The sequence below is a fragment of the Anastrepha obliqua genome, chromosome 3 (assembly GCF_027943255.1).
Source record: "Anastrepha obliqua isolate idAnaObli1 chromosome 3, idAnaObli1_1.0, whole genome shotgun sequence".
NCBI lineage: Eukaryota > Metazoa > Arthropoda > Insecta > Diptera > Tephritidae > Anastrepha > Anastrepha obliqua.
Genome location: NC_072894.1, coordinates 76,067,114 through 76,080,682, shown reverse-complemented (window position 1 = coordinate 76,080,682; position 13,569 = coordinate 76,067,114). Strand labels below are relative to the sequence as shown.

General features: G+C 39.7%; 2 protein-coding genes across 2 annotated transcripts in view; both read left to right on the top strand.

Annotated features, from left to right (window-relative positions):
- LOC129242591 (choline-phosphate cytidylyltransferase B) overlaps nt 1-13,569 on the top strand; it is a 52,081-nt gene that overhangs the window by 16,271 nt on the left and 22,241 nt on the right. The gene's annotated exons all lie outside the window — the stretch shown is intronic.
- On the top strand, nt 7,468-12,684 carry LOC129242077 (uncharacterized). The gene is made up of 2 exons (XM_054878637.1): nt 7,468-8,639; nt 8,883-12,684. Exons 1-2 carry the CDS (start codon nt 7,468-7,470, stop codon nt 12,682-12,684), a joined length of 4,974 nt encoding a protein of 1,657 aa, XP_054734612.1.

The following is a 13,569-nucleotide window of genomic DNA, read 5'->3' as shown; positions in this document are numbered from 1 at the left end:
GCTTATTGATTGAAGAGAAACGAAAACGAACAACTAATGGTGTTAAATTCATTAAGCAATAATTTTAAAAACAAAAGCTAAAGGTATTAATTTTATTTTTTAATTTACGTAAAAAATATTAACGGCTTATGATTGCAATTACTACGGCATAATTTTTGCTTAGTATTGAGTAGACCGAACCCAAATTTTGAACACAGCCAGTAACACAGGTCTACGAAATTTTTTTTCTAATACAAAACTTCTTCCCGATGCGTTTTTGTACGCCGAGCACGATTCTAGGGTGCGAGTACCTATGCTCATCACGTCGTGGTTCTGAAAACATCTGAGGTAAAATGCACAAAAACATACTAGCTCCAAAAAAAATTAACAACGTTAAATACAATAAGATTAACCCTTTCAGGTTCAGTGATTACGACGTTCTTAATATTGTTGTTGATACTTTCCTTAAGCTCATCAGCATTTCCAATGCTTTTCCGAAACCTTAATTTTCTTGCCAGGTTTCCCTATAAGTTCGGTGTCGGGGCTCAAGTCTGGGCTTAAGGCTGACCGTTATAAAACTGGGATGCCAACGAACTACTTTCCTGTAGAGTTTGCCATATGAATAGGCGCGTTGTTCTACTGGAATACATATCATCTTCCAAAAGGGTTATAAACAGAAGAAGGTATTTAAACAGTCGGCCCTGATACGCCAGAGTAACCATTCCGCATTTTCCGGCCTGGATTAATTTTTTAATGCTGTCCAGACCATCACAGATCCTCCCCCATCCATCTGGGTAATATAATATAATATGATGACGTGCTTACAAATGGTTCCCCTTTTTACGAATTCTTCGTTTCAGTCAACCATATTTAAAAAGTGCTAACAAAAAATTTGAACGAAACTGTTAATAGGTTTTAAATGAGTAGCAGTATAGACCACATTTCAAAAAATCATGTCATAGAAAAAAATGTTCTGAGTTCCGCTACCCTTGAGTTTATAATTATTTACAGGATATATCAGCACAAATTCGTTATTTTGTTTAAATAACCTAAATTTTTAATAGTGTAATACTCCTCATTAGCGAAATTATCATTTGCAAGAATACCACTTGTTTACTCTTTTAATTGCTTCTCAAAGGGGATCAACATATGTTAAAAATTTCTTTCTATAAATTTTTATCTTATATGAAGTGTGAAGATGTGCAAGCAGTTGAAATCTAACCACCTACTTTAGCACTCAACTTCAGTATACTTCCAAACTTACTCTAATACCAAGAGTGTTTTTTGCGTTCACAATAACTTTATTATATATGGCCTAACGCCAGCCATAACATTGACAGCAAAAGCTTACAAGTATTTCCCTGGAATTTCTCGCATCTCAGAGGCCATCCTATTTATGGCATGGTTGTGTTAGAAATTCACACCACATTAATTCCGACCGTTAAAAAATCCAAAATGAGAAACCCCAGAACTACTTGCTTTTCTTCTCGCATAAAACTTTAATATTAACTAAACTGAAGACTCATAACGAACTCCTCACGACACTAGTCGGTAACAATTTTACGGAAAACAGAGACACGTTGTTGGAAATATTTAAAACGAAAGCTTTATAACCGTCGAAATCTCTCATTAAGGACTGCTACTAGATGCCTTATACTTGAATTGTTTACTAAATAGCAAATCAAAGCTCAGCCCTTTATGCTATGTTATGAATTCTCCCATCTGTAAAAATAATTATTTTATGTCTGGTTAATTTACTAAAACGTATTTTATTAATTTTCACATTTTTGTGCATGTCTGTCAAACAAAAAACCAAACCGCTTTATATGCCACATCGTTAACACACTTGCTCTGAATACTTCTAATATGGCATTTACTGGCCAAAAGAGTTACGTCAGCGCTAACATCGAATTTTTTTTTAATTTCTACATAAATATTTGAGGGAATTTCTGTGCTTTCACGACTATATGAATATGGAAAAATATATATATTATGTGTACATGTTTGTTTTGCTAGCGATTTAATATTTGTATACATATGTATATTGGTAAACTTGTGTTTAAATAGACACAAATGTGTGTCATGAGCTCAGTGCGTGTTTCCTTGAGTGTTGGTCTGTGTTTTTATGTTAATTACGAAAATTTATATAAAAAAATATTTCGACTACTCGATACGTCGTATTGTTTATCCAGCTACTAGTTTTTTCTCTTTTACCGAAATTCTCATTTTCGGCTTAGTTACTTATTATAGCCGCGCACTTGTGAACAAACATGAAGGAATCGAGGAATAGACATATACACATTTGTATACCAAAATGCTGAGAATGACGGGGGAAGTCGATTTATCTATGTTATGTCTGTCCGTCCGTTTCTCTGTGCATGCACGATAACTTCAGCAATAATTGTAACATTTCAATGAAACTTGGTAACTCTTTATCCAAGTGGGTGATTGGCGCGTACACCCTGTTTGGGTGTTTGGCCGAGCTCCTCCTCCTATTTGTGGTGTGCTTCTTGATGTTGTTCCACAAATGGGGGGACCTACAGTTTTAAGCCGACTCCGAACGGCAGATATTTTTATGAGGAGCTTTTTCATGACAGAAATACATCGGAGGTTTACCATTGCCTGCCGAGGGGCGACCGCAATTAGAAAAATGTTTTTCTTAATTTTGGTGTTTCACCGAGATTCGAACGTACGTTCTCTCTGTGAATTCTGAATGGTAGTCACGCACCAACCCATTCGGCTACGGCGGCCGCCTCCCACCTCCCATATAACATAAATTTTGAGAAAAAGAAAAAAAGTAATATAATAATTCTGTTAAAAATGAAGCAAAATTATTCGAATGGGTAAAAGTGATAAACTCCCCAAAAAACAAATAAAAAAAACAAAAACAAAAAAATACGAGATAAGAAAACTTTTGAAAAATGTGCAGTGCCCACCTTTGGTAAATGCGTGTATTTCGATAACGACTTAATAAAATCCACCCAAACTTAGTATACGCATTTCTCACCGGATAAAAATCATGCTCACTTTTTATATGTTAAGACTTAATTTTCGTCGTCTGACGTTACAAGCTGCATACATGTAACTCTCATTGTCTATGAGTTTCCACAAAATTAACAGCCTGCCTAAACTAAATTTTACTAAAATATGCGCGGGTATATAAAGTTCGGTCCAAACCGAATTTAGCACTTTTTTCATTTTTATTTTTAAATTAAATCTCAGTGTATTGCAATGAAAATGCTAATTTAATATTTCTTCCTTCAAATTGGGTTATTGTCAACAGGGCATCGGATCAAACGATTTTTTATCGCTTTGCTCTATTTCCGCTCTGGTATTTTATTTCGGTCTGGGCACCGCTCCTAATAAAAAAATAAATAATTTTATTTCATATAGTTATTTACATGTTTTTACATATTACATAAGATTTATATTTATTTTGTGTGGTCAATAAAATGACAGATATTAAATCCTCTTGCAGAGAATGTCTTAGATCGCTAACGTTGGATTTGAAGGATGCAAATATGCGGTTTACTTCAGAATTTTATTTTATATGTGTATAATGTGTTCAGCAGCTCTATGTAAAAAAAAGCATCAGGAATATTTTTGAGGAACATTTTAGAACTAAAAATGCGCTGCACCGTCAAATTATAAAAAAAAAAAAAGTTTTCTAAAAATTCTAATTAAAATTTGAAAATTTTCTAATTTTTGTATAAAGTTTGAAATTGTTATTTATGTATGTATATACGATGAGGTATACTATTATAAAAAAATCAACATTCGAAAAACAAGTAATAAAAAAATGCAAAACTGGCCAAAACTGTTGAGGTGCTATCGCTTTGTCGCGAGCTGTATGTATGCAAGTATGCATCTTGGCAAGCTTCATACCCTTACTTAACAAAAATTATTACGTATACGCTCCGAAAACTGTGATAAACGAAAGTGGAACAACATCTACGTACATACATAACACGCACATATGAGTCCTATGACGTGTAGTTGGGCAAAATTAGCAAGCGAAGGCAAGGGTGAAAAATGCGAACTTCTTGCGTACATATAGGTATTTATTTAAAAAATAAAAGATAAAGTCAACATCACGAATATGTATTCATGTATTTGAATAATCGCACACAATCGCACATATCGCTTGCATCATAAGTAAATGAGTGGCAGCCAAATTTGTGTGAGTCAAACCAGTTAATCATTGTTTTTTGTTTTTGTTTGCAGTGCAAGTTGTCATTAGCTGTTTCGATTCACTAACCACCTAGCGAGTAATGAATAAAACAAAAAAATCCTTTGAACCCTACGTTGCGTATGATTTGACAGCACTGTATTATTTTTATTTTGAAAGTTCATAAAGAAAAAAATATTTTTAAGCAATTTGTTGTGACGAAACAAAAGCAAACGATGCAAAATACGTACACAAATGGGCAATGAACGATTAAATTTGGCAAGAATAACCATAATCCGAAAAATATCTACCTTCATATGCTTGAAAGGACTCGGTTTTAATCGCTTAATCAGCTTGTCGCTTAATCATCGCTAAACTGTTATTTTTTTCACATAACATTTTTTCGCTTTTGTTGTATTTGCTATTGTTAGTGCAGCAACGCTTATTTATACAAACATTTTTATATACAAATGTATGTATATATGTATATGTACACATATGCATGTATATTAAGACTGTATCAGATGTGACTGGTTGTTAACCGGCTAACGTGAGTCACTTATGAAAAAACCACCATGTAATACATCTTATAGTAAATCTATACTAATATTATAAAGAGGAAAACTTTGTTTGTTTGTTTGTTTGTTTGTAACGAATAGGCTCAAAAACTACTGAACCGATTTTAAAAATTCTTTCACCATTCGAAAACTACATTATCCAAGAGTAACATGGATTACATTTTATTTTGGAAAAAAATAGGGTTCCGTAAGATATTTGGATTTTTCGGACACAAACTGAAAAAAATCTTATATCTATACTAATATTATAAAGAGGAAAACTTTGTTTGTTTGTTTGTTTGTTTGTTTGTTTGTAACGAATAGGCTCAAAAACTACTGAACCGATTTTAAAAATTCTTTCACCATTCGAAAACTACATTATCCAAGAGTAACATGGATTACATTTTATTTTGGAAAAAAATAGGGTTCCGTAAGATATTTGGATTTTTCGGACACAAACTGAAAAAAATCTTATATATAAAATAAAGTCAACTTTTTGTGTGTGTTCGCTAACCGGCCGTGTCTGCACCGAATTAAACCAAACTTACATACATAGTTAAGAAGGTATTGAAGATGGTTTCCGTATAGTTTGGATACCTATTGGTGGATAGGGCTCGAGATATAGGTCAAAACGTGGACCCGGGTAACCTTCGGATGTGTATGTACAATATGGGTATCAAATGGAAGCTGTTGGTGAATGCTTTAGTTCAGAGTATTTTTCATGCCGCTCCGTGACTAGGGTCTCGAGATAGAGACCAAAACGTGGACCCTAGAATGTGTATGTACAATATGGGTATCAAATGGAAGCTGTTGGTGAATGCTTTAGTACAGAGTATTTTTCATGCCGCTCCGTGACTGGGGTCTCGAGATATAGGTCAAAACGTGGACCCGGGTAACCTTTGGATGTGTATGTACAATATGGGTATCAAATGGAAGCTGTTGGTGAATGCTTTAGTTCAGAGTATTTCCATCCGCTCTGTGACTAGGGTCTCGAGATAGAGACCAAAACGTGGACCCTAGAATGTGTTTGTACAATACGGATATCAAATGAAAGCTGTTGATAAGTGCTTTAATACGGGGTAATTTTCATACCTATTGATGACTAGGGTCTCGAGATATAGGTCAAAAGGTGGACCCGGGTAACCTTCGGACGTGTATGTACAATATGGGTATCAAATGGAAGCTGTTGATAAGTGCTTCAATACGGTGTAATTTTCATACCTATTGATGACTAGGGTCTGGAAATATATGCCAAAACGTGGACCCACCGTGTCTTTGCACCGAATTAAACCAAACTTACACACATTGTTAAGGAGGCATTGAAGATGGTTTTCGTATAGTTTGGATACCTATTGGTAGATAGGGTCTCGAGACATAGGTCAAAACGTGGACCCGGGTAACCTTCGGATGTGTATGTACAATATGGGTATCAAATGGAAGCTGTTGGTGAATGCTTTAGTTCAGAGTATTTTCATCCGCTCCCTGACTAGGGTCTCGAGATAGAGACCAAAACGTGGACCCTAGAATGTGTTTGTACAATATGGATATCAAATGAAAGCTGTTGATAAGTGCTTTAATACGGGGTAATTTTCATACTTATTGATGACTAGGGTCTCGAAATATATGCCGAAACGTGGACCCGCCGTGTCTTTGAACCGAATTAAACCAAACTTACACACATTGTTAAGTAGGTATTGAAGATGATTTCCGTATAGTTTGAATACCTATTGGTAGATAGGGTCTGGAGATATAGGTCAAAACGTGGACCCGGGTAATCTTCGGACGTGTATGTACAATATGGGTATCAAATGGAAGCTGTTGGTGAATGCTTAAGTTCAGAGTATTTTTCATGCCGCTCCGTGACTAGGGTCTCGAGATAGAGACCAAAACGTGGAGCCTAGAATGTGTTTGTACAATATGGATATCAAATTGAAGCTGTTGGTGAATGCCTTAGTACAGAGTATTTTTCATGCCGCTACGTGACTGGGGTCTCGAGATATAGGTCAAAACGTGGACCCGGGTAACCTTTGGTTGTGTATGTACAATATAGGTATCAAATGAAAGCTGTTGATAAGTGCTTTAATACGGGGTAATTTTCATACCTATTGATGACTAGGGTCTCGAAATATATGCCAAAACGTGGACCCGCCGTGTCTTTGCACCGAATTAAACCAAACTTATGCACATTGTTAAGTAAGTATTGAAAATGGGTTTCGTAAAGTTTGGTTGTAATTCGGAGCAGTGGCAACGGGTACAGCGTTCTTTTGAGCCAGCCATAATGTCGCTTACTTTTTTAACGCTTTTGGCGGAACTGAACTGTCAAATTGACAGTGTTAGTTACAATGTGTCAATATTTCTTTCTGATTTGGATGCCATAAGGAAAAAACGTAAGTGCAACATGTAAAAATTGTTTGTGAATTTTTTTGGAGTGGATTTTGGAACAGTGAATCATTTCTTACGAAATTTGAGAATTTAATGTTGTTCAGAATTCGTCCAGTCTGGCACCACCTTAAGATGTTCATCAATTCGTCCAGTCTGGCACCACCTCAATTTATAGCATTATTGGTATTATTTCTTCGAATTCATCTATGCACAGTTAGCTTTAAACAGTTATTGAAAAATGAGACGCTCAATAAATTTAGTGCTTGTACAGCATCGGAGTAATCAAGTCTTTGTCTTTTGCTTAAACATTTTGGTGCCTCCTGTGAGGACAAATAATTAAATTGTGAAATAGAACCGTTTAATTAAATTATTGTTCAGCTAATGGCAGAATTAAATTTGCGCGCTTCGGCAATAAAGGCCATTAAACGCATACACGATCGGGTGAGTGGATTCCAGCAGGGTGCATTTGATGAATTTCATCTTCAGCAAGAGTTGAAATCATTGTCAGCACATTATGCACGTTTCGTGACCAACCATGACCTGTTGGTGGGCAATGCAGCAAACGCCGAGTTGGAGGCCCACGAGAAGTTATGGGAAGAGGTTGAAGGTATTTACAACAATGCATGTACCCACTTGAACCGTGCAATCATGGGTGCAAAACCGAGTCAGTCTGCTGTGATGCCTGTGCGAGAATGTGAGGTTAAGTTAGAACCGCTTGCAATTCCAACGTTCGATGGAACTATGCAGAATTGGCTGGCGTTTAAGGACGTTTTTGAATTGCTTGTCCACAATACAGACTATCCTGAGGCCTACAAGTTAGGCAAGTTGCGGCAGGCAGTAAGCGCAAGTGCTGTACCGCTCGTCGGGAGTGTATATTCTGGGGGATACGCTGAATTATGGAAGGCGCTTAAAGAACGTTTTGACAATAGAAGGCAACTGGCTGAGACTCATGTGTCACGCTTACTCAATATCAAGCCGACAACTGAGGACACACCAACTGCGTTACTGTTCATCGTCGACACGGTACATGAATCACTACGAGCTTTACATGTCATGGGTCTACCAGTGGCCGAATGGGATGCTGTGGTCGTACCGATAATAGTTTCGAAACTTCCGATAACTACACAGCGCGAGTGGAACATGAGCTGTTCACCCACCGAAATTCCGAGCCTCGATGAGCTGCTTACGTTTTTGGGTCAGCGGGCTCATAGCCTCAGCACAACAGTTGTCACATGGAGCAATGGGGTTGAATTTACGTCCAAGAGTCATCATCGCGCTGGTGGTCCGTCAAGAGCTGTCAGATCACACGTCGTATCTGCAGAGGAGGGTAAATGCACATACTGCCAAGGTGCACATCGTATTATGAAATGCGCACGCTTTCTTGGGATGAAATACGAAGACAGAATTACTGCTGCAAAGACTGCACAGCTTTGTTTTAACTGCCTAAAGCAAGGTCATGCAGCAAGACAATGTCCGTCGGGGAACTGCCGTCACTGTGGTCGTAAGCACAACTCATTACTTTGCCGCGAATCATTATCTAAGAATCCATCAGAGTCAGTGTCAACGTGTCCGGAAGGAGCCGTCACTGCTATTGCATCCAGAAATTCGAATCTCTGACTAGAGCCTGCTGTGGTAGGTTGCCTTGCCAACGCGAGTTCAACAGTGTTATTGGCAACTGCGCGTGTATACGCATGCGGCAACTCTACCAATGGACGTCTGGCGCGGGTGCTCTGTGATCCCGGATCACAGGTCAGTTTTATAACAGATAAATTAACTAACTCTTTGTCTCTTCATAGGAGCAAATGCGAAGTTTCGGTGGAAGGAATCGGAACTTACTCCTACGCACGTACACGTGGGCGTGTCACACTCACGTTAAAATCGCTCTATTCCAGTTTCAGTTTGGAAATCGTTGCACTTGTCATGCAGTCAATTACTAAGGTCATCCCAACAGTGCATATTGACATGACACGGTGGCAGCATTTGAATGGTCTAGAATTGGCCGATACGCAGTTCGGCATTCCTAGCAATATCGACATTCTTATTGGTGCGGATGTATGGGGAAAAGCAGTCGAAGGGGACATAAGACTCGGTGGCCTCAATGAGCCACACGCCCAGCGAACCCGCTTCGGCTGGGTTGTCTTCGGTCCAGTGCCAGCAGCGCAGCCAGCAACGCCGCCAACTCTTTCCTTCATCACCCAGCAAGGCGAAGAGGACGCGCGCTTGGAGGAGCTAGTAAGAAGCTTTTGGAAGTTAGAGGAAGTGCCTTCACAAGATTGTAACGGCGAAGATGAATGTGAGAAAATCTTTTTGACCACACACTCCCGCACAAGGGAAGGGCGCTACATGGTTCATATACCATTTCATCCGGACGCACCGGCTTTGGGCAACTCATACGCCCATGCTTTACGACAATTTCACCTTCTTGAACGACGACTAGCAGCGAATTGTGAGCTCAAGAAAAAATACATTGCCTTCATGCGCGAATACGCGGACCTCGGCCATATGGAACCCGTTAGTCACATTGGAGATGGGGGGGTCAACTACTACATCCCTCACCATGCGGTTCTGGAAAAGTTCCGCGTTGTGTTCAATGCTTCAGCGCGGACCACGAGCGGCCTCTCACTGAACGACGTCCAGTTGGTGGGAGCCATGATTCAAGAACCACTTGTGAATATCATCTTTCGTTTTTGGGGTTTTCGCGTAGCATTAACAGCAGACATCGAGAAAATGTTCCATCAAATTCTGATAACTCCCGAACATAGGGATTTCCAACGCATTATTTGGAGAGAATCACCAGACACTGACCTAGCAGTATACCGTTTAACTACAGTGACGTATGGGATGGCTTGTAGCCCGTACAACGCAGTTCGCGCACTCAATCAATGCAGTTATGATAACTACAACGTAGTCGCAGATGGCCATCAGTCGATTGTTGCGTGCGATGCGATTCTGTCATCATTTTATGTAGATGATTTTCTCATCAGTTGTGACACTGAGGATAAAGCCTTCGAACTCGCTGTCAATGTGAGTGCGATTTTGTCGGCCGGACAGTTCCGTTTACGAAAATGGAGTTCTAATAGTGGTGAGGTTGTAAAGCGTTTAATTAGTAACAATTCCTCAATCGTAGAGTTAGCAAGTGAACCATCGACGGCAACTGTGCTTGGTTTAAGTTGGGACCCAACAACAGATGAGATCTTTTTCAAAGCGAATCTAAACCAGAACATCGGATGTCTCACAAAACGTCGGGTTTTAAGTGAGGTCGCCAAATTATTTGATCCTACTGGCATGCTTGCTCCAATTGTTATTGCCGGGAAGATATTTATTCAGAAGTTGTGGTCTGCTGGCTTAGAATGGGATGCACCACTCCCAGATGCACTTCAAAATACGTGGGTCTTATTTTACAGAGAATTTGACGTGATAAACCGTATCCGTGTACCACGATGGTTAGGTTTGGCTGAGGGTAAGACTACTATGCTACTTGGGTTTTGTGATGCAAGTCCACTTGCCTATGCGGCTGTCCTCTATACTAGGACAACAGACGGTGAAGGTCGGTCAACTGTATCATTGCTAACAGCTCGCACCAAAGTGGCGCCACTCAAGGGTGCAACGATTCCTCGCCTAGAACTTTGTGCGGCACATTTACTCGCATCCACACTTGACAGTGTGCGAACTGCTTTACGTCTAACGGACGCTTCTTATCATTTATGGTCCGACTCGCGAATCGTGTTATGTTGGTTACGTAAACCTCCAACTACTCTCAAGCCGTACATTTCCAATCGTGTTCGTCACATTCAAGAGCTGACATCACCAGATCGTTGGCATTATGTACGGTCTGCACAAAATCCGGCAGACTGTGCCAGTAGAGGTATCCGAGCATCAGAGCTGGTTGAACATCAGTTGTGGTGGCAAGGGCCAAAATGGCTTATGGACAAACAGCTACCAATTTCCTTTGGGATCGAATTAAAAGATGACGAGCTTGACATTGTACGTGGTGAACAGAGAGTGTCATCATTTGTAGCAACGACGGCCCACGCGAGCATTCTTACAACTCGACGTCTAGACGGCCAAATAATTCCATTAAGCGAACGCTTTAGTTCATTGCAAAAGCTTCTTCGTACCGTGGCAATCGTACTTCGGTGGCTACCAGTTCGCCGACATTTGCGAAGACTGATCGTCAATCCTACAGAAATGGACGATGCTCTTAACGTGCTAATCCGAAACGAGCAATATACCTTTGCGACTGATATGTCTCTGATTCGGAAGGGATCGGAAATATCCAGCTCCAGCAAACTAAGGTCATTGAACCCTTACATAGATTGTAACGACATATTGCGAGTCAGAGGTCGTATTGGTCACGCTGACCTTCCAGAAGATCGACGTTTTCCGATAATTTTACCGAAGCATGGGAGTTTGGTACACTTACTCATCCGACACGCACATGAAACCACGCTTCATGGTGGGGCGCAAATCACTCTTCAAACTCTTCGCGCACGGTACTGGATATTGAACGGAAGGCAAGCAGTCCGAAGCTTTGTGCAGACTTGTGTTATTTGCCGACGACATCGAGGCGTAACGTTATCTCAGCAGATGGCATCCTTACCCAGGCATCGCATTACTGCAGCACGGCCATTTATATCTTCAGGCGTCGACTATTGCGGGCCTTTTACAGTGCGCATCGGCACAAAAAGATCGCGTACAACGATCAAAACATATCTAGCTGTTTTCGTTTGCATGGCGACCAAGGCCGTGCATATTGAAGTTGTCGATGATCTTTCTTCACCTGCATTCTTAGATGCATTTACGCGATTTATAAGTAGACGAGGTCCATGTCGAGATCTCTATAGTGACAACGGTACTACGTTCACAGGTGCTAACCGTTTGCTTAAAGAAGACTTGGCTGCTTGGCAGAACGACAACAACCAACAAAGTTTGGCGAATCTCGGTACTCATTGGCACTTTATCGCTCCCAGCGCTCCTCATCAAGGTGGTCTCTGGGAGGCTGCGGTAAAATCTGCCAAATATCATTTGGTGCGCCTCGTTGGAGCGCAGTCATTATGGTATAGCCAACTTCAGACTTTGGCGACACGTATTGAAGCATGCCTAAATTCTCGTCCGCTAACACCTATATACGATGATCCCAATGATAAGTTAGCTTTGACCCCTGCCGACTTTCTGGTTGGCGCTCCACTGGTTGCAGTCCCTGAAGCTGACATCAGAACAATTCCGTCCAACCGTATTAAGCACTGGCTCTGGCTGCGTCAGATACATCAACAATTTTGGCAGCGATGGAGCGAGGAATATTTATCTACCCTTCAAACTCGAAACAAGTGGCAGACGAAATCAAGGGACGTAAAGATCGGAGACATAGTCATCGTAAGACATGAGAACTTACCACCAACATATTGGCGCTTAGGGCGCGTAACTGCGGTTCATCCGGGCAGCAATGGTTTAATACGTAATGTCACGCTTCAGACGGCGAACGGTATGATGACGCGTGCGGTACAGAAATTGTGCCGGCTTCTGGACGCAGAGCATTTTGAGGCCAACACCTCAACCGGGCAGGATGTTCAGAATTCGTCCAGTCTGGCACCACCTTAAGATGTTCATCAATTCGTCCAGTCTGGCACCACCTCAATTTATAGCATTATTGGTATTATTTCTTCGAATTCATCTATGCACAGTTAGCTTTAAACAGTTATTGAAAAATGAGACGCTCAATAAATTTAGTGCTTGTACAGCATCGGAGTAATCAAGTCTTTGTCTTTTGCTTAAACAAATGTGAAATCCGAATGAAATTATGTGTTCGTGGAAAAAACAATTTTTTTCGTTTTTTTTTTTTAAATATAAATGGATAATGGTTAAAAAAGCTCCAATGCTTAATAAAACATATAAATTGAAACGAAAAATTCATGGATGATCAGGAAAAAAGACGATTGTTTATTCATATGCGTTGATTTGAAATTTAAAAACAATCTTCTTTTTTCCTGATTTTCAATTTATATTTTATATTTACTCAAAAACAAATAGAAAAACAAAAAATATTGTTTATGCTAAAGCGTTTGAATAAAGAATAAAGAAATAAATAATATGAAAACCATATATTTTCTGTTCTAAACCATATCTATTCTATTTTAGTGTGCCCAGCGAAGGGGGCCGGGTTTGCTAGTATTTAAATAAATGAGGACTTATATTATAATATATATACATATGTAAAGCAAAACAGACGACACATACAAAACGGAAGAAACTTTGATCACGCCATGGCCGTAGTTGACTGCTTACCGGTCGCTTATCTATAATTCTTTGCCAACGTACGCATTGTTGATTTTTGCCGATGTCGGGCTGATGCACGAGTATTACGTATTGTTTCTCTGCCTGCTGACTGGCTGATCATGTTTGCGAACATTACCAAGAGAGAAAAGTTCGTTCTCTTTAACATTTTTATATGCATAATAAAATAAATTAAAATAAAAAAATATAATA